Raw genomic sequence first — 27,520 nt, 5'->3', positions numbered from 1 at the left:
TGTACGTTAACTTGATATACATTACACTCATATTTGAGTCTTGCATAACAAAGAAATAATTAAGTGCATACTTATCGGGTGCTCCCAGTCACCTAACCCAGTTCAACATAATTACCATTTAGATAACCACATTCTAGATTTAAGGGAAGAACATTCCTATTTGGGTGTCCTACTAAATAAATCTTTGTCCTGGTCAAACCTTATTACAAAAATGGCAACCAAAGCATCTCAAATATTTAACTTTCTAAGATGTATCTTGTGTAACTGCTCTTTTTCTGTTAAGGCTTCTGCCTACCTCACCATAGTTCGTCCCATCATGGAGTACGCAGCATCAGTTTGGGATCCATATCAACAAATTGACATCCAAACCATAGTACTGACGTTGGGCTGATCTTAACCCAGTCAGTGTCAGGTAGTTGTTGCTCAGTCAAAACCATTTTAAAGAAGTAGTTCACCAACTAATTGACTAGACCATTATTTCATTTTATAATTAGTAGAGTTGCATATGCAGAAGCGATGAAGTTGATTATATATTCCAATTGTGCGACCATTACAATAAATACACAAACATCACATAGAAGGTAAACTAACTCATCCATGCGTGCTTTGTCTGTTTTCCCACAGTGTTTCAGATGGACTTGTTAAACCTTTATCATCTGTTGGTGTATTGGGTGTTGACATTGCTTTGTATAAGGAGACCAGACAAGAGATGGTCACTCTTCAATATTGGATACATCTCACTAACACTCATGTACTCTAGCTTGTGTATAAGTGTTCATACAATTGTGTAACTACTAAATTTTCAATTGTATTATGTTCAGTATCTGTCAGCAGCTTTATAGGATCTGCCCTTCATATGTGATCTGTTACTAAATCTGCCCCCCCTTTTGAGATTTTTTCATGAGTATGCCCTGCAATAGTATTTTTGTTCATCACATTGATCTTAATTTTCATATATTTGGGTACTCCCTATCAACAAAAGCACAGCAAGGAGCTATCAAGAAACTAAATAATAACATGCTATCCAATACTATACAGCATCCAAATACTTAACCACATTGTTCAGTAGCTGCCAGTACAGAGATAGAGAAGAACTTTTTGTTTTTGCACATTATGATCAATTGCTGATATGAGCTTCAAATACCACAGGAGTTTGAAGATCCTTGGCAATGTAAAGCAGACTATTGTTATATAATAATGATTTTATGTCTGTGTGAGATTTGTTCTCCTAAAATATCTTACCACATAATTTCCTGCATTAAATGAACACTGCACGCCAGGTGATACCATCATTATTCAATATTATTGTGCAACACTTAGATTTTATTTGTTGCCATTTTAAATTTTTGATAAGGTGGCAGTTTTGAGCAGGAGAATGTGATATAAAACAGCAACTGCTGGGAATTGATTGGATCACCACTTTACATTTTAATGAAGCTCGACCACTCAGCTGAATGTGACTACCTGGATATACAGTAGTCTTATAACTGTAGCAAAAGTTGCATATGTGTGTAAACTGCTTAAAAGTGTAAAGTTAATGTAATTAAGCACCTAGGTTTGTCTTCTAAAAACTTACACACGATCATCACCACAAAGTAAGTAGTATTGTCAATGTTAATGTGTATATGTAATGGCATAAACTTATTTACTGACCAATACAACACAGAGTACAAGATTAAAACTATACTATATACATTGTGTGTAGGGTACACATACAAAGTCACAATCAGTTACACACACAATACACCACTGTACACCGCATATCTATATGTATGTCCACTTAGTGATCCATCACTTGTCTGAAACTAGCCCACCATCATCAACAGATAAGATGTTTTCTTCCTTAGGGGAATCTTCAGGCGCAAACACTGTGAATATATATTCTCATAAAAATAATTTTAAAAAATAAATTGAGTGATGTAAATTATTGATATACTGTACAACATTGTGACCGGATCTGCAAAAATAGGACGTGTGTGAGCACATAAAAATTGCCTACTTTTTCAAAGTTTGATGTGTCATAACTTTGTATTCCATGACTCTGTAGCCATGAAATTTTCAGCAGTTAGTAAACATTTAGCTTTCAATCCAAGTTACAGAATATAAATATTCTATCCCAATAATGAGATATGACATGTTACGTGATGGAGTGTAGTTTGTGCCCACATGCCTTATTTTTGCAGGCCCAGTCACATTTTGTATCTCTTTTTAGCCATAAGCCAACTTACCTTGCATTGATTTAGTAGAATTTGTGTTAAAGATTATGCAAGAATAAATACTATATAAAACAATATGGGAGTGCACGAGATTGGGTTACTCTAATAGAGCAGTCACCTATTACTCTAAATAGAGCATTCGATGGAAACATATAAATCAGTTCTGTGATGCAATTTATTCACCATTATCAGATATATCTATACATATAATCAAGTGCATGAAGTCTATCTGAAGTGCCTTCATATTACGGATGTACTGTAATAATATACATAAATGGATCAAAGGAGAAAGAAACTGATACACTCCACAAATTAAATAATCATTTTGGGGATATACTTGTATTTGTACTTAATGTTTGAAGTACTAACTATAGATCAAGCAAATACTTTAAATTATCAAAAATCTCCTCCTAAAAGATCATTTTTTTGTAAAAAACCAAATAGACAAACACTCACACAGCTATAGCATAATACACATATCAAAGTGTGACCGTATACGGATCTGAACATACCTTGTAAGTACTGCTGGGAATTTGCTAAATCAAGACTGTTAATAACATATCCATTGCTCTCCCTTCGATCTGTCATAGTAGTTTTACCTGAAGATCAACACAACATGTAACACTTATCTCTTACAGTACATTGTAACCATTATAATTATTATGCTATAGACATAAAATTTAATTTGAAAGGTATAAAATTTTGTAGGGAATATATATATACATAATTATATTCGCACTCGGTTTATCAGAGTTGCTATGTAGAGTTCATTTTAATGAGGTGAAGGATGATGGAGGCAATTCAAGGATGTATAAACAATAAGTTTCGCACCATATTATTTTGAGTAGTATAATGTATCTTTTACTTAAATTCCATGCAGCAACATATTGTAAACATTCTTATTGTTATATCCAATGTATATAATTATTACAAACAAATTAGCCTAAGATAAGTCATCAATAATGGTAATACATCAAGGATTTGTTGGGAGATGGAAAGAAGATGCAAATCTTCAGTGCATGTACTTCACAAGTGCATTCACAATATACATTTAACTATTGCATAGCTAATTTTGTTACCGGCTTGAGCCAATGATAGCTTTTGAGCAGTGCTTAAAAATTGAGCCTACTTTGTTCAAAGTTATTCTTTCAAAGTCAAGATAATCAAGAGCTGTCCCAGCTGACTTTTATTAGAGTATATTACAGGGGTGATTATAACAGTTGGCCATCAGGCATTTACCAACCAATTAGCAAGATTGCCACCCATTTCCTTGTTTGGTCAGACATTTGTCAGGTCAGGGAAGGTTGGGTGTGGGTTGAGATTCTCACTGGGTAGTTGGAAAAGGTGGATATAGACAGACATGGACACAGACATTTTCATAATACACTTTTACATCAATACAACAGTTATTTTCATAACTAACATTGTTCTGTACAATAGTATTTGTTTCTAGGCCCAGACATGGTCTTCGCATAGTGCTTATCCATTTATAAGCACATGTGCGGAGCATGCTACAATTATTATAGACAATGTACTGTTGTACAAGTGCTCTAGAAATTATGTAATTGTAGAGATCCATCCTAGTTTACTGTCATAGGCCAGATCGAGGAGTTCTCAGCTTTCAGAATAAGGTGCAGGCGCTTATACCTACTAAGGTCCTAGCTTTCAGTATAAGGCGCAGGCACTTATACCTACTAAAATAATGGCATAGACAATAGACAACCCATAAGTGGTCCTGGCTTGCAAAGCTAAGTTGGGGCATGCCAGCTGAATATCTGTGAGTAGATTTCTATAGCATGTGTACAACTGTATCGGGAGTTCCTCAAGGCACGGTGTTAGCCCCACTGCTCTTCTTATTGTATATATATATATATATATATATATATATACCTTCTCGAGTATGCTCTAAAGTAAAGTTGTATGCCAATGATGTATTTCTCTACTCCTACTACTATAAAGCCCGAAACTGATTGTCATGTACCAGTATTACAAGAAGACCTAGATGTTTTTGCGCATTGGACACACATTTGGCAGATGGAGTTTAACCCCAAAAAATGTGAATTTTTGGGAATTACCAATAAGAAGAACCCCATTGTTGGTCTTCAATTACTGCATTAAAGCTGTACCTATTGGTCAAGTTGCTCACACGAAATACCTTGGCGTAACAAGTTCAAGCAACCTTTCATGGAATGAACATGTCCAGAGGAATACCAACAAGGCCAAACAAGTAAACTAACTTACGTGAATGTCCTACATATGCTCACATTAAAATTGATATAATTGTTATAAGATTATCGTTTGTCCAATCATTGAATATGCGGCATCTGTTTGGGACCCCACACCTTGTTGAATATAAACAAGCTAGAATCAATCCAGATAATTGCTGCTAGATTTTGCTTTAGTGATTTTTCAAGATTTTCAAGTGTTACTAACATGTTGTCTTCTCTTAATCCAATTGTTACAGGCAAGAAGTACTTTTTTACAAAAATAATTAGCAGATTTGATTGTGCCCACAGATGATCATACCCCAAAACTTTTAAAGTTTAAGGAGTGGCTACTATCACCAACCAATGACTCTAATTGATGCATATAAATTTTCCTTTTCCCCATCAACCATTAAATTATGGAACCAACTCCCTCCTGATGTAATTAATTCCTCTACCCCAAATGAGTTTTGTAATAACTTAAGTAATTTTTTTATGGTCTTTACAGCTCTCCATAATATGTGACCAGATTTTACAAAACCGATCCAAATCGCACATAAGGCAAAATCAAACTAACATCATCAGTGTTAGTTTGATTGGATAGCTACACTATCGTACTAGTAGTTTTGACACTCAGTACCACTCAAACTACTCGAGGCTGGTTTCAACAGACGTCTATTCTGGGGGGTGTGTAGAGCTAGAATGGCGGTTTTAGGCCTTGTGAAGGACCTGGCTTGGCAAGAATCAGTGGTTTACTGGTGGACAGCCTGCTAATGTAGGCTAGATGCTTTTTCTGTGAATTTTGCTACATATCAACCACTAAGGTGCCAGCACAGCCCTGTAATCTCGTCTCTGGACTCCAATCTTACATTTTGAAGTCTAACCCTTGCCCACCCCGCCACCCCCCACCTCACCACCCCACCACCCCCCACCCCACCCCTTTGTGAGCACTTATGATACTACTTTGCTCATCCAACAGCTCAGATTTTCTATCTTATTTGGCGGGAAACTCTACAAGCAGCTACAAGTATACTGGAAGTGGTCTGAAAGGTAACAGATTGATGCATCTTTAGTGTAAGTTTCATACGCATGCTTGCTATCCTTGGAGAGTTATGCTGGCTGAATTCTTTAAAACCGTTTATCTCGAAACTTCTAATGTGCGATTTGGATCGTTTTTCCAAAATCTAGTCACATATGATCTTTTGTAGCTGTCATTGATGCTGTTGTGCCATGCACATTAATATTTTATTACATTATACAGCTGCTCTAATAGAATATTCTGAAGTGTTATATGAAACAATAAATTTTTGTCAAAAATGATCCAAGATAATCCAATTCCAATTTAAATACAACTTATTATTAAGCCCGTTGTGCTGTACATGACAGTATAATTACTGGTACCTTTCTTAGATATATCAAAGTGCCACAGAAGTGCACCTAAGTCTCGTACACGCGCATAATTTGGATCATCATTGGAATCGTATGACACTAAACGAGGACGAAGTGTAGACGAGGATTGGGCAGTTTCTTTTACTTGGTCTTCAGGTATGGAGTCTAATGCTTCACTTGGTGGTAGTTGAGCAGGAGGTCTATCATCGATGGTCCAGTTGCAATCTGCTGTTGTTGTACCTCTCACTTTGAAAGCTGACTGACGATGGGGTGATCTTTTTTCAAATGACTCACTAAAACCAAATAATTATAATATTAATACACAGTTACTAATGCAATCACCTTAATAATTCATCACTTATCTGTCTTTCAGATCGCACATAATAAATGTGTGGTAAAGATTGTGAACCTATTCCTTTCCTTTTTAGAAATTTCTGTACACCATGGTTTAGCGCAACCAAATCATGATGGCTTGTTTCATCGCTCTGTGCAAGGAAGTATGGATTTTTTACTTTCTAACAGTTCAGTGCATGTTCTAACCTCTGTAGTGTACTGATCTGGCCTTTGATTGTAGTTCTGTTCTTTGCTTGTTGAGTGATGAGCAGTTGAAGAATTGGTATCATCAACTGTTAACTGATCACCAAATTTGATTGTTGACTGTTCATCAATTTGTAACACATCATCTATATTATGTGGTAGAAATGCATAGTAAGTTTCAAATTCAACTGATTTGTAAGTACTGTATGCAATCCTGTTCATACCTTGTAATTTTCTCCTATGGTTAATCACCTTTATCATTTCTACTGCACTTTTCACATTCAGTATCAGAACATCTCTGACTTTGGAGCTAATCAATATAACAGTTTTGTACCATCTTGCTGAATAGTTTTCAGTAAAACAACTGACTGTTCTATTAGAGTACTTGACTACTCTATTAGAGTGTCTAGGAGGTCAACCATTTATGGTAAAATCATGGACCTTTTCATGAAGGCAGTGCATCCACACCTACCAAATCCCCTTTGTGCTTACAGGCTTGGTCAAAATACACTTGTGTGATAGCACAAATAGGTTAGATACACAAACACATGTATGCATATGAGTCATCTTTTTCTATGTGCATTCTTACCTACCCGATTATGCATGTACATAGTTTGATGCTATTTAAAATGCATAAAATGGTGTTTTACAGTGTTTTAGCACTTTAAATGACATAAAATATGTTTCATATGATAACATCATTATACACATTTTACTGTGTATATATACAAGCATTATTGACAATATAGATACATAATTTACAAGAACTTCTTACTCTGTTAGGACACTCTTGACTGAGAGAGTTACAAATTTCTGCATTGTGTCACTTATCTGATATTTGATCTCATAAATATCTTTTATCAGAAAAGAAAACTTAGTATGAATTATTCCATTTGGGGTAAACAACTTGATCATGTCATCATACACTTTCAGCAAATAGTCTCCATTATATGGCGTACTCCCTGTACAGCTTTGTTCTACCTTGACTCTGTACTGATCTAAAAACAATATGTTACACAATGGATTGATGCTATTAAAGTCTATGAGCAGTAATCTTTGTACATCTACAATCTCTGGCTGCTGAGTAGCACATGTAGTTAACAGTGGCGGAAATGAGAAGTTCAATGGTATTGGGAGTGAACTGGCCATACAGTATATGCATCATAAATGACATAATTGTATATTTTATGAAATGACAAATGCCCAGTAGGGACTGAAACAAGACAAGTTTGCTATAACTATTATGATTTTTTAGTTGTTGACTTCTATACAAAGTCTATAGCAAACAGCAGTTACTTCCCACTTATTTGTTTATACGTATATGTAACAGTGAGCCAGTGGCCAGAACAAGATTTCAAGTTGAACAAACTAAATAGTATAGCAGCGTAGCCCCCAATATTGGCAATATTGTGCACTTTTTCATAAAACCATGAAACTTTTTACATAAATAGTAATCCTCGTGACATGTAATTTTATATATATTGCCATTGCTGAGTTGACCTTTGGTGACCTTTACGGCCATTTTTGTACAGAAAATTGATCATTTTTGTCTTTAACTCCCTGAGGCAGTAATTAACTCGTTAAAATACGGTACCAAACAAAAGATCTTGCTGATAGAAACAACTTGGTTTTTAATTGAAGTCAATAGGTGATGTCATTACAAAGTTATGATCATTTTTACTAGCTGCAAAATTTGATAAATTTACCTGCCCTCGAGGTGTGAATTACCTGTGGGCAGATAATTATGCATAAATTTATCAAATTTTGCAACTAATAAAAATACTCATAACTTAAGAATGAAATCATCTATTGACCTCAAATAAAAACCAAGTTGTTTCTATCAGCAAGATATTTTGTTTGGTACCATGTTTTAACAAGCTGATTACTGCCTCAGGGAGTTAAAGACAAAATGATCAATTTTCTGTACAAAAATGGCAGTAAAGGTCACCAAAGGTCAAATCAGCGATGGCACTATATCTAAAAATACATGTATTGAGGACTACCATTTATGTGGAAAGTTTCATCACCTTCATGGCTTTATGAAAAAGTGCACAATTTTTGGGTTGTGCCACTATACTAAAAGCAAGAGTACATAATAATAAAAAAACTGGTGTAACATAATAGTAATTTTGATTAATAGGGCTTCTTCATGTGTCATAATAATAAATTATAATCATAATTTATTATTATATTATGTACTCTTGCTAAAAGTGATACTTATGCACGTGACTGGGTAAAAATACACATTAATAGGGCCACCTATAGGACCCATGATAAGTGGCCGTATTACTGAGGTGGCCATATTACTGAAAACCTCATTAATGTGGCCATAAAACAAAATGGCCTTATTATTGAGGTTTTCAACAAACCTATTATGAAGTTTTCAATTTTCAACAAACCAGCCATGCCTAGCTGTAACAGCAATATTTACAATTGATTTAAACACACTATGTAGAGTTTATCACAGAGAAAGGTAGGAATATACACTGTACTAATTATTCCAGCATTACTTGAGACATTATGCTTAGAAAAGTATACTGCCAGAATAATGGGTATAGCTTTCAGTAGTGAAAATATGCCTTTAAGAGCAGCGACTTTTACAGTGATACCTTGACTGCCTCCTCATTTGGCCTCTTTACTGAGGGAAAATTGTATTAGTTTTAGCAGTTTTGTCCTGTAGTATGTGGTCACTGGCCTTAATAATGAGGTGGCCCTATTAAGGCAAAATTAAATACATGTTGCATAATGGAAAATATGTTTGGACTTGCTGGATCTGGCCACTACAATGAGGTGGCCTCACTACTGATTCAGAGGTGGCTACTAAGTGAGATTTCACTATATAATTTATACTGGTACAGTACTTCACACAAAGCAGTATGTAGTGTTTGTCTGTTCGCTTAGCTACATACGTACATGTTACACCAGCTTTTGGTAATCCAAACAATTCTTCATTTAGTGTTTTTATCCATTTTTCTGCTTCATCTGAGGTATCTGTTCCAAAAGAATAATTTTGTTTTGAAGTCATGATTTGGAATAGGTGTTTCCCTTTTACCAATACTTTACTTGCCACAATTTTAAACACTTCTTCAAGTGGTATAAGCTTAGTTTTATGAGGCATGGTGTATGATGTTGGTGATGGAGACTTGGGTACTTCATGAAGTTGCAGGTGTCTTGGGTGATAGCTTCCTTCTCTGTACAACTCACACAAGTACTTTTGAGTGCGCTGCAAAAAAATAAACAAATGTAAAATCAATGTTAAAGCTGTATAGAACATTAAAATTTAGACCCACAATACATAAGCACCCACACATGTAACAATGTGCATTTACACAGATATGTACACATGCATGCACATACAAGACCTAGGTAGCAGATATAAGCATGAAAGTTTCTTAATTACTTCAAGTCATATCTACACGCTATACCTTCTTGAACCCTACAGGGTGACATAAAGATATTAACATGATCAATGTGATGTATTATTCTGTGAGTTTCTTCGAAGGTACAATTTCATTGAAATAAATTATGATTAGCAGTTAATAGTTAGGGATTTTTTTTCAATTCATCCCATATTTTAATCAATTGAGCATGTCCTTTCTACTATGGCTTTGTTGCTTACTTGTCCAGTTACTCAGGCAGCCATTTAATCACTGTGATCTAATTAAAAGTTTATCACAGTGTTCCGTTTTCCAGACTCTAGTTGCTGGATTATAGCAGAGGTGGTTTGTACTGTTCTTCATTTGCAATGCCATATAACAGGTGAAACTAAGCTGAAAACAAAGTGGAATAGCAACATCGCTTTCCAGTAATTAAGGTGTAAGTTAAATTGTTTAGTTAACTTTCTGTAACGTTTGGCTGGTGCCATTCTTTCCTTTGATATGGTGTATGCGTTGGTTCACCAGTCACAAATTATGTTTTTAAAAGTAAACAAACAAGTGTGAAGAAAAATTAGAAATTTTACATTATTTGAGTAGGGAAACCAGTGAGGTCATCTACACCTAGTGGACATTATAGTCATACACAGAGTATAGCCAAGACTGAATAGGGATTAAATGTCCACTAGTATAGTAGCAGCCTCCCTTTATATCATCCCTATTAAAATATAAATTCCTTACACTTTAAAGAGTAAAATTGCTTGCCAAGTGGTTTGTTTAATTGAAAGTGCTTTTACAGCTATATTTAGCACTCTTAATTGAGTCAGAAACTTGGTGTCATTTAGGCAGGCAATTAATTGCCTGAATAATTACTGCTACATAGCAGTGCCATGTGCCAATGAAAATGTTATTTCAACAGTGAATGCATGGAGGTCAGTTTCTATAAGTGGTACGTATGTTGCTACATGTATTACATAGGTATAATCTTACACTTATAGCTAGTGTGGCACAAAAAGAATCATTTGTAAGTGAATACATAGTAGTTATATATCAAAGTGTCTGTCAGTTACCAATGCAAACTAAATAAAAAGATTGCAGATGCTGGGTTCTCAGTATTAGAAGATCATTGCAAGTACAGGAGACGTAGATCACATAAAGCTACATGAATGCAGTATGGCAAACCTATATAGTTTCAATGCTATGGCATGCAGCAGTACACACAATGGCTAATTGATTGATGATTGATTTTAAATTCAAACTCAACACACTTGGCAGGGACAGCCATTCTTACATGTGAGCGGGTACAACCATAGATAAAATAGTATGTACCTGTACTACTTGCCGTACTATATTAGGGTTGACAATGAAAAAATCGACCCTCTTTGGATTAACTTGTAACTCGCCTACCAGTGGTCAAGTTTTAAATGGTGGGTTCAGTAGCAACCAAATGCCTTCCATTTAGAATATAGCCGTGTCATAAATTTTGATGGATTTTGGCTCATTTTCATAAAAATGGGCAGGAACATCTAGAATGTTGTCCAGTGCTTTTTTGGGTTATTGGGTGAGGTGCTCTACAAAATACACTTGCTTAAAAGGTGATTCACTGTACTTCAAATTTTGCTAAAACAGCACTTGACGGGTCTGCAATGAAAATTCAACCACTAAAACTCATGTAACGAAGTTGGTTTACTAACTCCAAGGCACCCTTTTAGACCTTATTAAGTGGAGTTTTACAGTGGTTACGTGCCAATGCAAGCTGATGCTCTTGCTCATGCTATGATTTAGAAACTCGCAGCATCCGTTTCATCAAGAATACGTTTCCATTTTCGACAATATAATGACCACCATGTAATGCACCATTCATGGAAACACTGAAGCACTCTAAACAGCATTGCTGATGCTGCTGCCCATTTTATTTAAAAACCTGAAAAATCGCAAAAAAAAATTTATGTGCGCTACAGAAACAGCAAGGGGAATTACTGTATTATTACCCTACTGTTTTGATGTAGACTTGGGTAGGATTGATCACCCAGAGTTGCAGGAGAAACTATAGAGGTTGTTATTTTTTCATTGCCAACCATAACTACATCAATGGTACAACATAGCCCGCTATCCACCAGCACAAGAAGAAACCATCATGATTGATGAAGATATGTACAACAAACAAAAGTGTACATGTGAGCATGTGAATCCTCGGGCAACATGCAACCACAATCAGGACCACGAATGGAACCAATGTGGGCATGGCAAGGAAGAACAAAATACAAAAATAAATTATAAGCTACAATATATACACATGCACAAGTACTTAACCTAATTAGTGTGCCACTCTTTACATTCCCTTGCTAGAAAAATTCTTCTAGAAGCCATTATACTGGCAGAGGCAGCATCATTTAGACATTTCATGATTTTGAAGTACAATAACATGATGACTTACGAATTAGAGTAGAGCACTTGAACTGACATAAGCAGAAAAGTCATTGTAAGGCCAAAGTTACCCAATGATTGATACCTTGATACAGTGATTGGCCGGCCTAATGTACATACGCAGGCACTTACGTGTAAACTTATTTTTGTAGGTTTGTAGTACACTAGACCAATTCTCACAGCATTGTTGTTCCGTTCGTTATCCATTTGTAAATTCTCCATCAGTCTTCTTCAGTTTTACAAGCCGCGGCAACTCAGTTTTATCCACGCGGCGGAAGCTATAAGTTTTATCACTATTGAGTTTTGTAGTTGAGTGATCGACGTGCTTCTACGAGTAAAGATACTAGTATACACAACTTCAGATTGTTTTTGAAGGTGAAATGGCTTCCAAAAGCACGTACTGTTTATCATATTGCTAGTTTGATGCTATTTCCGTTTTAGCTACACACCACCAAACTCCCCCGCCAAACTGGAATCCAACAATAAATTCCAAAATGGGACGTGATCTGTCATGCTACAACCGGTCCCCCCCGAACCAGTTGCAGCAGCCATACTTGGTCCCCCCGGACTACTTGCAGCACTGCAACTTGTCCCCCCCGGACAACTTACGCCGCCACAGTTGGTCCCCCTCTGCCATAAGTGGTCCCCCACTGGCTTTATCATAGACTCGATCATAGAGATCTTTGAGAAGGCGTAGGGCTAGGCACAAAGTGCCCCACTGCCGACATAGCTTCCCGTTCCACTGTGGCCTCCGAGGTGACCTTATAATTACTAGTATGTGTACGTGTTATACAAGATCGAGATACTCTAATAGAGCAGTCAGTCAATACTCTAATAGAACAGTCACCTAAAATCTACAGTTGCATTGGTACATTTAGCCTGCTAAGGATATCTTGCAAATGAAATACATGCGATCTTGTGTATGCCATTCTTTAGGCCTATAATAATAATAATAATCTGCTGGCATGATTGTCACTCTATACAACTCTTGATCAGTGTAGTCCACATAAAAGCAGTATGATCAAGATGTTTTGTCCTGTATAAAGCTTTAGCTTCTGGGGGGCACAGATCCCTACTCCATATACTGGTTCACCCCTTTTGATAAACCCTGGATCAGCTGCTGTAAACATTAGGGGTAAAAACACTATAGCTAGCTAGTACATACAGTGGAACCTACCTTAACAAACTCCCCAAATTAAGGACACAATAGAATAAACGTCCATAATAAGCACAAAAATTTTGTTCCTAACTGGTCTGGTCAATACATTTTACCTCTGAAAAAGGAAATATATTACAGCAAAAAGTGGCCAAAAATTCTGGGTCTCACAATGTCCATGATAGAGAGGTTCCACTGTACAATTAAACTTGCAGCTTAATGCTGACAAGATAAAATGACATAGCACCAAAACGTTAGCTGATACTATTATTAGTGTTACTATTATTAGTAGCTAACTATTAGTGTTCATAGTATTGAAGTTGACTGGCACAATCCACAGGCAGAGCAAGAGGCTATACTGGAGGTTATCGGCTGTGATGCCTGAGCATATAATGTACCCACATCAACGCATTATAGCTATAGTGCTATCTAAATGATGATGAAAAGTATAATCCACATCACGTAAACGCAGGTTCTTGGAAAGGTAATCTCATATCGTTGACAAGAGGCATGATTAAATTAGGAGCTGGATTTTCATACAAGTACAGTAATATATGCCTTCACTGATCTCATGCACAACACTATAATGCAGTCCACGATGAGCTTATATTGTAGTCATTAAGTCTCCAGGAATTACACACATACACATATATATATATATATGGGTAAATTTTCACACGATTATGCTTTGAAAATAGCCTATTATGCTTTTGAGCAGTGCTCAAAAAGCCAGCCCATGGTACTCAAAATTTAAACATTGTTTTTGAACATCAAGAGGTGGTCAAGTTTGAATAGCCACTACACTGATTTTTGAAACAGAGGTAATAAATGTTGCAGTGTTTAACCAAGCAAATAAGGTATACGATATGGCCAGTATAGAACAATAAAACCATTGTGTGCAGTGATTCAATTAAACTATTACGTGTTACTAACTTATTGGCTTGTAAGAACCACTTAAGGTCGCCAAACTGCATTAGTTCTAGTATCATTAATGGAGAGTGTAAAGTTTACACATTAAGACTAGAATAGAACTCTTCAGCTATAGCCTGTCTGTATATAGCATTTTTGACGAAACTGACATTTTAGTACATGCTGACATGTTCAAAAAATTATTGTCTATAACTATTGAAGCTGCGTATGAGGCGTGAAACATGCAGCTTGATTGATTGATTATTACTTTACAGTACTGCATACTAGTATAGAATAAGATGTACAATTAATAAAATCTTCAGGGTACAGTACTGATGGTCCGCTAGCTCAAGGCTACCGGCCATTAAAAATCAAAAATTTATACTTACCGTTTAGCTACATTACTTATAAAAATTACATTACTTATACTTAAAGAGTTACATTAAAGGGGGCAGGATGTGTTGGAACATCTACTACATGGGCATAAAAAATGAAATGTGCAAGGGTTGTCAGCTAGTAGTTCCCGGTCACTGTCCAAGACTATATCCAAGTAAATTAATGATTTTCACCATTGGTAGAACAGCTGTCTAACCCATACTCCAGCCTAAATTACAGTATAGAGATTAAATCATGTTTCATTATAGAACTGAGAAAACTATAGCCAGCTGTTCGGGTGATGTGTCATGGCCTCTGGAAAGTGGAGATGGTAAATTGAGCATTGCAAGTTACTCTGAAGTGGTGAAGATTCCCAAAAGCTTTATTGTAGCCTCTTCTGGATATGCATCTTAGTGTTATCCTGTCACATACTGCATGCTGACAACTGCATGTGGATGACTACATGACACTAAGCTATATCATAGTGGTGACTGCTCTATTTGACCATGATTTGACTGACTGCTCTATTAGAGTATGCTTTGTTAGTATTTTTGAAAGGGGATCGAAAGGGACACTGGTGCCCACAAGGCGTTACACAAATTAAGAACCACGTACAAATGCAATGTTCAGAATTATATGTTTAAGAATAGGTCACGCATTACTCAAATTTCGCTTCACTGCTTCAGGACTCATATTCCGTGGAGGGCAGTGCGTTTTGATCAATACGTTGAGCTAGCACTGACTGAGAAGCTGATAGTGAAGATTTCTTTTGGGGGGGGGGGGGGGGACCATCTGCAGCAGGCCGGACCATCTGCAGCAACTTTACATGGTCCGGCCGGACTACTTGAGGCGCGGTAGTTGGTCCGGCCGGACCACTTGGGGCGGGGGACCACTTGCAGCGTGACAGATCCGTCAACAATGCAGGACCAGGTATCCTACAGACTTTCAGTATTTGTGCTGTAAAGCCTTTAATGTAGCTATTTCCGAGGCTATTTCCGTATATGTGACTGGATATCGGAAAACCTACCTTTTGGGCACATGCAATATTTTTGGGAAAACTCAAATGAAAAAAATTAATTAGCTATTTCAACAATTTTTATTTTATTTTTTAAATTAATGTTTTTGTACATTTGGATAAAGCAATTAAACCTTCTTGTAAGGTATAGATGATAGGAATGGAATTATTTGTAAACAAAGTGATTTGTTCTTAATAGTCACTGGTGTTATCCAGCTTGACAGCCAGTGCTGGGAATGATGGTAAGGGCATTCCATCTAGCCCGGGAAAAAATTTGTCGCCATTTGTCACCCCCAATCACTCTCAGTACTCAATGCATTACTTATTTTGTAATGTACAGGACAGTAAATTGGCCATAGCTATCTCAGGAATGCTTAAAAATAAAATTTTAACACAAGATAAGTAGATGACCACCCAGTACCTCATTTAAGCTATAATATAAAACAGAAAATTGATCAATGTGCCAAAATGGTAGGTTTTCCAAGATCAGGTCACATATTTCATTCTTGCAACTATCATGTTCACTATATTTCTAATAGTTTAGCCATGAGCAGTGTAGCTAAACATGTAGAGTATATTAATGTACAGAACTCAACTTACAGAGTATTGTCATACATGTAAGATAATACTGTATTAGAATCTGTCCAGCTTATGTCTGTCCAATCTGTCCTGTCTTAGATTTTTTTTCCTGGGCTAGATAGAATGCCCTTGCCTATCACCCCCAGTACAAGATGCAAGTGTGCTGAAACAAACAATAGTAGGGACAACTAGAAGTCCCTAGGACCATTTTTAAGGCCAGAAGCATCAGATGATCTGTAAGAGATGGAACAAATTGTTCTACATCAGGTATAGAAATGGGCTCATTGTCTAACTTATTCACTTTGATGGTTGTTGGAAAATAGGATATACATACTGTGAGTGCCCACAGTAGTAGACGTTTGTCTAAATTTTCTGGAGTGCCCTCTCAAGTTATTAGATTGTTGGTGTAGTATTTCAGCGGTACATGTTGACATAGACTAGATTATTAGCTAACTATCTTGAAAACAAGAGCAAGTTAACTATCTCTTCTTTGTTTCAAAGTAGACCACTGATCTGATGTTTTTCATCATTTCTGTAACACTATAATTATATAGCTTGCATTCCTTTTATAGTTACTAGATATAAACCTGGTTTGCCTTCTCTGAACCATCGATGTTTTGCTGACCATGATGCTGGTGGTATTACAATGACTGATTGATTGATTTTAGCTCAAATATTTGGCATATAACCATTCTTCCATACAAGAGTGTACAAAAAATATAAAAACAATACGCAGCAATAATAACCACACAAGTAAAGAAGCAAAAAAAGTACAACACAAGCACACAGTAACAGGAAACTATGTAGCTAAACACAACACAAATTCACCACATACTGATAAAAATCTGCTTGCTTAGCTTTCATAATTTCTGTAATCTGTAGGAATCTGCATGATATATTATAGTCTTAAAATTGCAGTAACTTATTGGCAGCAGTAATATACTTACACATGCGCCAGGAGCATAGGATGAAGGGTTTCTGTATAAGTTGAACTTGTAGGGACTTGGGACACAGCAGAAACACCAGTTTGGCAGGACAAAAGGTAGCAAAAAGATAAGAATAGTGCAGTGAAGTGAAGTATATCTAATAGGAATGGTATGAGTATGTTGATTCCTCAGAAGTGCATAAAGGAAACACAACTAATATGCAAATAATTACAAAATATCTCTATAAAAATTAAAGTATTTTAACACTGGTGTCAAAACTACTCATGTCATCCACACTATTGAAATGTAACCCACATTAGCATACATTGTTAACACCTAGTCAGAATTGGAAGTGTTTGGACATGCAGTGAATTATTGAGTTAACAAACTTTCTGCACTTATTAATACAGGTTGGCTCACACAATCATTTACGAACCCTTCAATTAAGAGCTCAATAGAAAAAGCCTTCTGGGCCTTCAAAACTTTTCCATACAGTTTTACCTCTGACCATCCTCTGCAAACTGGAGCAAAACCTCTGGGTTGTCCTAAAGTTAAGAACTTCAGTACTATAGAGATCACTAACACAGAAGAATTAGCATGAGGATTCCCTTCTCAGCATGATGCTCCTAGTTATTAGCACATACTGAGAATTTCGAGTTTAGGTGACAAGCTATACATCAGGAATCTTCTCAGATTTCTGTTGTTGATGAATACATATGACAACTGTGCCATACCACATGCATCACAATTAAGGATATTTCCTTATAAATTAACTTATTGTCTGTGCATGGGATTAGTAATTTAATAATGAAATGCAACAATCAATTTTCAGAACTTAATCTATAGGATATAGCTATACCACGGTTAAGTGCTCTGAGGATCTTTTTCTTTCTGATCTACATGAATAAGATGCCATCATAAGTTAGTCATTATGATTATGCGAATCATGCTGATATTTATGGTATGATAAGAATTTTTGTTGTATACAGTCACAGGGGTGGTGGAGCAGGCCAAAGAGTGAGGGGGCCAGGCTAGCTGTAAGTTGAAGACCAAAAAAAAAGGTTACAGTCTGCTGACAATAGCTGCTCTCCACCAATTATTACACATACGTAGCTAAGCTATATTAGAGTATCCAGATCCTGACTGTTCTATTAGAATATCTCGATCGTTACTTGCAAACGGTGTCCCATAAAAGTGGGGGGACCATGGGCCCCCTGGCCCCCCCGTCTCCACCGTCTATGTACAGTCATAGGTACAGTCATGATATCTTGGCAAATCAAATTGACCAGATAGTTGCCTAAATTGTGTGGGAAATTAAAGCCTTTTGTGCATAACCACTAAAACATATGATCTGCATGTTGTACTGTCACATGCCATGCTACAGTTGTTATGTGATTTCAGCACAGCCGAGAATTTGGTATTAGTACATTTGTGGTCATTCCCTATTCATTTGGTTGCATTAATGTATTGCCTTGTAACATGTGTAGTAACTATACAGTAACAGCAGATTTGTGAATGTGAAAAATGTGCTTTTGATGATAAAAGTATGAAACTTAGTGATTTGATTTTTGGTCACTTTTTAGGCCAGTATTGTACTGAAAATAGTTCTTTTTGTTTTATTTACCTTGGGAAAATTGTTAAAACTTGCTAAGGTCTTGCGCTATGAAACAGTTTGGTTTTTGTTTCAAGTCAGTATCATGTTTGATTGCAAAGATATAGCTTTTTATATTCACAAAACACTGTGAATTCACCCACCCACACATCTGGTTGAAATTTTACATTAAGGGACTTATTTTCAATGCTTTAATTATTTTTTTTATTTAGAAATGATACAGCTATGAGAGGCATACACTGCATCACGAGTATTACCACACAAACCCAGGTGCATTAATTTATCTGTAAACCTAATGACACCAGCTACTTACATTGTTACATGACCAAATGTAATACTATACTCTATCAGAGTAGTCAGAAGAATGTAGTCTACTCTATCAGAGTATATATAGTCATAAGGAGATTCGTTCATTTTCTTAACTAAGTAAATTATGCAGGTCAACTTTATCACACTATTTTAAATGCTGGTTAGTCATTAAATAGGATTTTTTTGCAGGAGTGAGTTGATTAGTTATTTGTTCTAGTCTTGTACATTGGCATGTCTTGTGTGCCTGTACAGATCCCTCAGAAGTTTAAGGTATGGATCAAACGTGTGGAGTACTACACATGATAATACATATATACGTATAGTTCTGTAGCAGCTACTTTTGAAGGGGCTGATGACCAGAAACATAAGATTCAGGACTCAAGCAGTGGTCACTTTTGACTGTTGTGCCTGGTATAACAACTGAACTGTACCTAGGTCATCCATTATTCTGTTACACAATATCAATTGACAAATCACGTATGATTGAAGATACCTTAACCTAGCTAATGACATGTGTTAAGATTAGGCTAAAGAAATTACAAACCAACATCATTCAATACCTCGATATTGTCAGATCTCACTAAACCTTTCAGGTGTCACCAATCCCATAACATTTTAGTGAAAGCTCAATATTTGAGAAGCTACCTTGATGCTACAAACAAAAGTAGGTTCCATTGATTAAAGTAGATTTTGTCTTAGCAACCTTATCAAGAATAGGATATTGACAATCAGGGCTGCTGACAGGGAGAGGGGACTGAAGCATGCATTTTCCCTGGACCCAATGAGGCCACATAGGCCTGGGTACAGTATCATTATGTGATCAAGATGCTCTAATAGAACAGTTACCCTAATACAGTAGTCAGGCAAATATTCAGTTACAGTAGCTTCTCTAACAAACTGTTAAAATCAGCAGCAAATTAAATTTCAGAGGGTTTATAGTGTTGTACGTATTTGGCAGAAAGCTTGAGATACCCTATTAGAGCAATTACCCTAATAAAACAGTCAAATAAACAATAATAATTATACTGTGATATACTACTGAAATCAAACAATTATAACAATAACACAGCAGCTGGGAAATAAACATTATGCATATTACTCAAGTATACAACACAGTTATGTAGTTTAAAATGTACGTGGTAGTAGTAGTACTGTGGGGGGTTCAGAAAAGTAGTAGTAACATGTAGTAGTAGTACGTAATACAAATTGTACACTTGTCAAATGTCATGAGTACAGTAGTCATCAAATGATCAATTGCAAGATGTGATATCACTAAGACTTTATTGTAGAATACACATTATCAGGTAGTAGTTCATCGTAAACATTGTCGTCACATTTATCAACATGTACGTAAGTATTATGATCATCAGGAACAACAGGATCACCAGAAAGAACTATAAAAGTAGAATTATACATGTAATGCATATATGTGACTGGGCCTGCGATAATAGGGCATGTGGGCACACAATTTTTGCCTACTTTTTCAAGCTTCCATCACTCATATCTTTTTATACCATCATGCTATTGTACTGCAAATTTCCACTCTTAGTAAGCATTTAATTGGCTTTCTGCTGCAAGTTATAGGATACAAATATTCTTTTCCAGTACTGAGATATGACCTGTTGTGTGATGGGGTGTAGTTTGTGCCCACATGCCCTGTTTTCGCAGGCCTGGTCACATATGTACATGTATATGTATAGCCTGATGGACAATCTATATATAGATCATGTTATATTCTTACTTGTGAGATAGTGCTCAATGCTTTCAATCACATATCCATCTTCACTTGATGTAGATTTTAAACTTGCTGTAAATAAACAAAATTTAATCACATATGCATGCATAGATTTTATTTTGTGAGGTTCATATGCCTATAATCATAATAATATATATTATGCACAGGTAGACACAGCTTTTTATATGTGGGTGGTGTTTTAAGCTAGCTATCAAAACAAGAGAAGAATGCATGCATCTGCATGTTTGCTGCTTAGGTGAGCCATACATTCTTTACCAATTAGCCCTTGTAGGATGTGAGTAATTTACAACAATTGCATATATATAGCTAGACTGGTTGGCCTGGGGATTGGAGATAGGAAAAAGAGCTAATGTGATGTTCTTACTTATAGCTTATTATGATATGTGTTACCAACTCTGCCTTTGTTACACACTATGCTGGCATAGCGGGACTAGTACGTAGTTGGGTAATATAATCCAGTATTTGGTGTTTGATTAAATATTGTAGCTAGGTTAATCCTCTTACGAAAGAGTTCATCAATCAATTTAGTTTAGACCATTGTTTTATTTTCTACTTAATAGGGTTGCAAAATGAAAAAGTGATATTGATTTTTTATGCCAACTGTTTAGTCTTGATGTGACCATAGAAGTTAAACTAACTCACCCATTCTTTGTCTGGTTTCCCACAGTGTTTCAAATGGACTTGTTAGACTTTCATCATCTGTTGAATTAGGTGTTGTCACTGCCTTGTGCTGTACAAGGAGATCAGACAAGTGAGTTAAATTATGATCACTCTTTAGTAGTGGTAAACTGGACAGATCTGTAATGCTCAAGTACCTTTGTAAGTTTGTATCATGAGTAAATGCTGGTAAAGAAATATGTCTATGGAGCTCATCATCATGTGTCTGAACAGGTAGCTGATTACAGATGGGACTGTTAGAATGTAGTGCCGTGAAGTCTACTGTCACATGCGGTACTGGATGTTCTTTTATTGAAGGATCATTCACATCACTGCATTTTATAACAATGAAATTATTTGCATAAACGTGACGTATAGTATATATACCTTGTTGACAGTTTACGATGACTATCTGATAATTTTGACTTCTGTTCCTGCAGATCAGCTTTATTTGTCTTTCTGAAATTAAGAATTTTTTCCTGATGAGTTAGCATTTTTTTCCAACCAGATATTATTGGTTTAGACTGGTTGGATAAAGTCTCATAATACTGGTCAGATTTGCAATTTTCGTTTAGTGTAGATTCACCATCAACAACTGACCAAGACTGTGTGAGACATCTTTTTCTTGGTTCAAAAGACTGAGGCTTCTTTTTGTCAAGGGAAACTATCTTGGGTCTTTGTTCACTGGAAAGCAAATCCAGTGAAAATGCTCGTGGAATTATGTCATCTAAACAAAACCAAGGATGCAATTTAAAATACAATAGATCACTGAGTATATATTACTAGGTCATACATGTCAGTGCTAAACATGTACATGTAACATTTATTAGCTATGGTATTCTGAATGCATGCATATGTCAGTTGAATAATAACCTACCTTCTGAATTAGAGCTTCCTGAAAGTAGTTTCTTTCTGTGGTAAATAGCCTTAATGAGGTCTATGGTGCTCTTTGCTTGTATAGACAAAATTTCTTTTTTCCGATACCTACATATATAATGACCTACATATATAATAAAAACAATATGTGCACAAATGATGATGATTGTATGTAAATATTACATACAAAAATGAAACATGCAAAGTTTGGCAGTTTACATGCAACAGACCAAGCAGTTACTATGCATGAAATGAAGTATGTTTACATTGTCTGAGAGTTCTTTATTGAAAATTTTAGAACTCCTTTCTTACTTCCATCACTCGGCTTTTTTGTGGGTTGAAAGTCAATCTTGCAGATGTCTTTTATATCAAATGAATAATTTAGTGCAATCCTTCCATTAGCTGTGAAGAGTTTTACTTTATCATCATACAGCTTCAAAATGTAGCTGTTGCAGCGTGATCCTCTTCTCTTGTTAACACATATTGCAACTCTGTACTCATCTGTAAACATTATACACACAACATATAAGATATATATGGTGTTAACTTAAATGGCTATGAGAAAGTGATGTGAAAATTTGGAATTAGTGATCAAATCAATCACTTTGTGATTTCCTAACTATTTTCAGTATTTAAGGTTTTAAATAGGTACACCATTGCTATATACTTGCAGCAGAATAATCCAAATGCTTTAATAAACTGTTCTATTACTATAATTGATTATAGTAAACTTACATACAACTCCAGGTATTGGAGGTCCAAAGACTTCTTTGTTGATTATATCTACCCAATCAGAGGCTTCCCGTAAACTATCTACACCTATGAAATACTGCTTGCTTGAAGTGACAATTGTAAACATGCATTTTCCTCTCAAGCAAATGGCATCTGACAATGCAACTGTTAGCACATTGTCAAGGGGAATAAATTGCATATCTTTCTCAGAGTGGCGACGTGTTTTCTGTTGGGATGCCTCATACAGGACCAGTTGTCGTGGAAAGAAATTACTCTCTCGACGAAGTTCACAGTACCATGGATGATAAGTCTGCAATAGAACCAGATGTTATTCAACATACTAGCATATATTATATTGTTTGTGTGCTTTAGAGATAGCTATGTAACTGTATAATAATGTTTATTATATGTGGGAACTTGATCACTACCAAATTATCACACAAAGATCATGGGGTTGCACTTTGTACTAATCTGGAATGGAAAGTTGTACCATTCTCAGCAAAGCTTATATCACCTCTCAAACTGAATAAAGTCCAACTGTATTATACATATTTCATATAGTCATGCAGATCCCAGCTCATGCATGTTCTCCCAGTTGGTGCCCTTATTTAATGAGAGATATCATGAGCAACCTCCAGAGATGCATGTATATACCACCGACACTGCATGTTTCTGATCACAAAACTATAGACTTGGTAAGCTTGTGACAACTTCTATATTGATGTATTATATAGCTATATCTTTGAGCTCTCTGACATCATGTTCAGTTTCAGTATTAAATATCTATCAAACAGATTTCTACAGCTACAAACAAAAGTAGATATGAATATAAAAACTCCTTCTTTCCATTTACAATCAAATTATGGAATCAACTTGATGATAACATTGTCCAAGCTTCATCATTTGACTTGCTTAATAATCATTTAAATCTGTCTTAGCTAACTTTATTTTATGTACGGGTATACTCACTGATTGAGTTTTATACATTAAACAATATAATAATTAAATCTCCCATACTAATAGTTTTAACATCCTTGTCTACATATCCTTCTACAACAATGCATGCCAAGGTTAAATCAAGTGGCTTCCACCATGCACTGAACAAGCTTATAAGGAAAGAAAATTTTAATTTGTCAGAATTTGTTGTCTGGCTATGCAATCAGTGCCGGAATTAGTTAGTTACCACCTCGGTTACCACTCATAACACAACTCATAAACAAGAGTTTTAATTCAGTTCAAATCATCATGAGGGAAAGTTAAGCTATATTTTTGGGAGCATGCATTTATGCATGCATAACTTTGCTTCTATACAGACCCATGCACAGAAAAACCCCATTAGCTACCTTTGTCCTTGCAGCAGTCGCTGCCATGCAGTGAACACTTTACACTTCTCTGCATGTCAACTTCAAAGTTAGCTGTTAAGTCTCTCAGTTGTTATTTTCTTTCCTTTTTGTATATCTTCCTCCCAGACCTTTACCTAGTGCGCAACGTACTACGACTATCAGACCTATTTACTCATCTGTACACCGCCTGTACCTCTGTCACAAGACAAGTAGCTAGCTAGCTATATACTGCATATTGTAGCTATAATAGCTACTGATAAATATATACGGCTAATACAATATCTATAGATCCTTGCACAATGACAATTTCACACACGAGTTCTGCCGGCATGCGCCTATAGTTAGCTCAGTATATATACGTAGCTACACAAATTCTAGCTATATAGTGCCATTATACGTATGATAGTGCAACACGTACATCAAATAGCTATACATACAGGTAAACGTACTGATCGGAAAAATGTCCTTTTAGGATAATACACTGTGCCACATCGCACAGCATAAGCAAAGTGCTTCAGCGGCAGACTTGCTGGCGAAGACTCGGGCGAAGTAGAGACGGATGAACTGACTGACAATGATGTTGAAAATGCCATAGACAGTTTAGCCAATACAACTGCACTCGCAATCAGATAGAGTAAATGTTTCTCAATTGACAGCTATCTGAGATTTTATAGCTAACGCTACCGGCGCGTGCATGTAGTTGAATAATATAACGCAAGGATGTGCGTATAATATTACGTAACGATGCTTCCGTGACCGAGCAATGTGGGAAACGCCACCATTCCTCCTTTCTTTTGTACATAGGCTTTACTTCCAGCTTACTGATCACTTACCTCCATGCAGTTGATCACTTGCAGTGATAACTAACTTATCAACCTGTGGCGGAACCACTTACTATATTGGCAGCCAAATATGGAAATGTTTACAAAAAAAAAACAAACACACAAAACCGGTTTACACCAACTAAATTTTTTACAAGGTAATCCTTTGCATATTGACACAGGTCAGTTGTAGCTAGCTACATATTATTGCATGGACAAGTATCATCAACTTTTAATTCCATGCACAGTAATTTTATAATAATAATAATCATACAGGTGAAAAGGGCAAATGCCTGTGAGTCCTGCTCTTTACACAACTAACTAGTATTCAAAATCATACAATACTAAATAAACAAATCGTACTGAGTCAAGTGATAGTAGTAATTATCTATGTTCCTCTTGAAATCATTAACGGAAGGTGAGTTGACAGCCGCCCAGGGTATTTTATCTTCTCACTACCAGAGAAGTGTGCCATGAAACATTTATGGTTTTTTCATAAAATGTTAAATCTCCCCCCATGAAATGTTCCATGAAAGTCAATTGACTCAATTCATGGTATACCATGGGTTGTTTCATGGGCCATGAAATGCATTTCCAGATCAGATTATCATGGTACTTTCATGGCGTTGCAGAGATTTCATGGGTGCAGTACCCATAAAATGTTAAAATTTGTGGGATAAACCATAGGTTATTTTCATGGGTATTTCATGGTTATTTTCATGGCAATTTCATGTACTGTATCTGGTAGTGATAGTTTATATCATCTTGGTCTTCAATCTTTCTAGATCTATATATACATTCAGCATCTAGCAACAATGCTTTTTATGGCTATAGCTACTTCTAGGTCATGTGTGTTGTTATTGTAAATCGTTGGTATTTTAGTTTCTATAGCCATATTGCAGGGTTCTAAAAAATTAATTATTGTAATTTGAAACCAGAGCAGAGTTCAACACTGATGCCGGTATGTAATTAGTGCTACTTATTTTCTATAAACTAATCCTTGCATACCATATAAAATTGCAGGTAGCTACATGCACTCTTTCAGAGACCTCAACTTGTAAAGTGACATCCAAGGTGGTGAAAATAAGTGAGATTTAAATTGTTTTCTTAAGAGTGAGATCCCTTTTCAAAAGACTATAAAAATCACAATATTTTATGATTTGGCACACATTAGACTATTTGTCATTTCTCTCTATTCCTAGCTCAGTTTTGAGCTATCTGAGCATCATTTAATGTGTGAATTGCAATGCATTAAATGGAAACCATGCATGCAATAACTACCAAATGAATGTGTGTCTCACACATAATGCATGAAAGTTGTTCATGAAGTGTCTAAACTTTGAACTTTTAGAAATGTAGCACAAGGATCTTAGTGGATTTTGAAGTCATATAACTATCTTGGAATGTGAGGCAGTAGATTGTCCTCTCTTAAGCATGTAGAGGGGATTTTTTTGTTAAATTCATTACCAGTGCATTGATTTTCCTAATGTCACAAAGTAGACTTTAGAATTATTATTGTTGTCGTTATTAATTGTTGTACTAGAGTGAAATTATATACTAGTTATTGTAAACAATAATTCAGTAAAGTGCTACAACAATTATTACTATTGCTTAACAATTACAATGATATACTTATTTATTTATTTATTATTACTGGACGGACGGCATGTCAATGCACCCATGGGGCGAATAACACCCCATGCTCATGCAGTCTTCTAAATGATGAGAGAACAACAGTGCTTAATCATGTTGTACAACAAAATAACTACATATGCATACCTCCTACAGCCACCCAAATACATCCATGCCTAGATGGGTTCCACTGAGATCACAGTAGCTGTCAACTACAGACACAAGGATCATTAACTGATCATATCACCAAATCAGTGAAAGAAAAAGAAATTTACCTAGTCTACCAGTATAAGTGTTATAATGGTTAGGATCAAAAAAGGTGTGCAGACTCATGAAAAATTATTATAATTGTTATTATAGTTAAATTCACATCTTCCTGCATCCTTATAAAATAAGTGTTAAAATTGTCATTAACTTCCACAACCTGCTGCAGTATTGTTCTATGTAGGTTATCATCATGACGGTGCATGTGATGTAATTAAAGTACTGAATTGTGGATAGTGTGCTATTGTATATTAATTTATCAGCTAACTGGATATGCATAAATTATATTATGAGAAAACAACTCACTTAAAAGTATCAAGGGTGTAGCAGTTGTTGTCAACTTGTAAGGCAAACCATGACTAAGACCAGGATTAAAGAGTAACATTACACACAAATTAATATTCATAGCTA

At 35.9% G+C, this 27,520-nt stretch overlaps 2 protein-coding genes across 5 annotated transcripts; both read right to left on the bottom strand.

Annotated features, from left to right (window-relative positions):
- Nucleotides 1-1,596: 1,596 nt before the first annotated feature.
- On the bottom strand, nucleotides 1,597-12,554 carry LOC136261824 (uncharacterized). 2 transcript variants are annotated; one of them, XM_066055895.1, is made up of 9 exons: nucleotides 12,280-12,554; nucleotides 9,260-9,569; nucleotides 7,122-7,344; nucleotides 6,571-6,656; nucleotides 6,350-6,492; nucleotides 6,152-6,294; nucleotides 5,822-6,102; nucleotides 2,729-2,815; nucleotides 1,597-1,868 (listed from the first exon to the last, which is right to left on the bottom strand). In XM_066055895.1, exons 1-9 carry the CDS (start codon nucleotides 12,367-12,369, stop codon nucleotides 1,792-1,794), a joined length of 1,440 nt encoding a protein of 479 aa, XP_065911967.1. In that variant the 5' UTR covers nucleotides 12,370-12,554; the 3' UTR covers nucleotides 1,597-1,791. The 2 variants fall into 2 exon arrangements, with proteins under 2 accessions (XP_065911967.1, XP_065911968.1); XM_066055896.1 differs by having other exon boundaries at nucleotides 12,328-12,554.
- A 7,552-nt stretch (nucleotides 12,555-20,106) lies between these two features.
- On the bottom strand, nucleotides 20,107-25,644 carry LOC136261520 (uncharacterized). Of its 3 annotated transcripts, none has more exons than XM_066055532.1 (8): nucleotides 25,577-25,644; nucleotides 23,053-23,359; nucleotides 22,584-22,818; nucleotides 22,319-22,425; nucleotides 21,829-22,168; nucleotides 21,427-21,773; nucleotides 20,770-20,835; nucleotides 20,107-20,422 (listed from the first exon to the last, which is right to left on the bottom strand). In XM_066055532.1, exons 2-8 carry the CDS (start codon nucleotides 23,246-23,248, stop codon nucleotides 20,301-20,303), a joined length of 1,413 nt encoding a protein of 470 aa, XP_065911604.1. In that variant the 5' UTR covers nucleotides 23,249-23,359; nucleotides 25,577-25,644; the 3' UTR covers nucleotides 20,107-20,300. The 3 variants fall into 3 exon arrangements, with proteins under 3 accessions (XP_065911604.1, XP_065911602.1, XP_065911603.1); XM_066055530.1 differs by lacking the exon at nucleotides 25,577-25,644 and adding an exon at nucleotides 24,842-25,037; XM_066055531.1 differs by lacking the exon at nucleotides 25,577-25,644 and adding an exon at nucleotides 24,842-25,037 and having other exon boundaries at nucleotides 22,319-22,441; nucleotides 22,630-22,818.
- Between the last annotated feature and the right edge of the window lie 1,876 nt (nucleotides 25,645-27,520).

The sequence above is a fragment of the Dysidea avara genome, chromosome 7, assembly GCF_963678975.1.
Source record: "Dysidea avara chromosome 7, odDysAvar1.4, whole genome shotgun sequence".
NCBI lineage: Eukaryota > Metazoa > Porifera > Demospongiae > Dictyoceratida > Dysideidae > Dysidea > Dysidea avara.
Note: the sequence above shows the minus strand (reverse complement) of the source record. Positions and strands in the feature narration are given on the sequence as shown.

What these genes read in the sequence shown, in the direction of transcription:
- LOC136261824 (XM_066055895.1), bottom strand. Translation starts at nt 12,369, where the DNA reads ATGGAGAATTTACAAATGGATAACGAACGGAACAACAATGCTGTGAGA. An exon ending in ACCAAAAGCTGGTGTAACAT is followed by an intron (nt 7,345 to 9,259) that starts GTACGTATGTAG and finishes TATTGTTTTTAG; the next exon opens with ATCAGTACAGAGTCAAGGTA. An exon ending in CTTTGATATATCTAAGAAAG is followed by an intron (nt 2,816 to 5,821) that starts GTACCAGTAATT and finishes GTTGATCTTCAG; the next exon opens with GTAAAACTACTATGACAGAT.
- LOC136261520 (XM_066055530.1), bottom strand. Translation starts at nt 24,985, where the DNA reads ATGGCATTTTCAACATCATTGTCAGTCAGTTCATCCGTCTCTACTTCG. An exon ending in TCCAATACCTGGAGTTGTAT is followed by an intron (nt 22,819 to 23,052) that starts GTAAGTTTACTA and finishes TAATGTTTACAG; the next exon opens with ATGAGTACAGAGTTGCAATA. An exon ending in AGGAAGCTCTAATTCAGAAG is followed by an intron (nt 22,169 to 22,318) that starts GTAGGTTATTAT and finishes GGTTTTGTTTAG; the next exon opens with ATGACATAATTCCACGAGCA.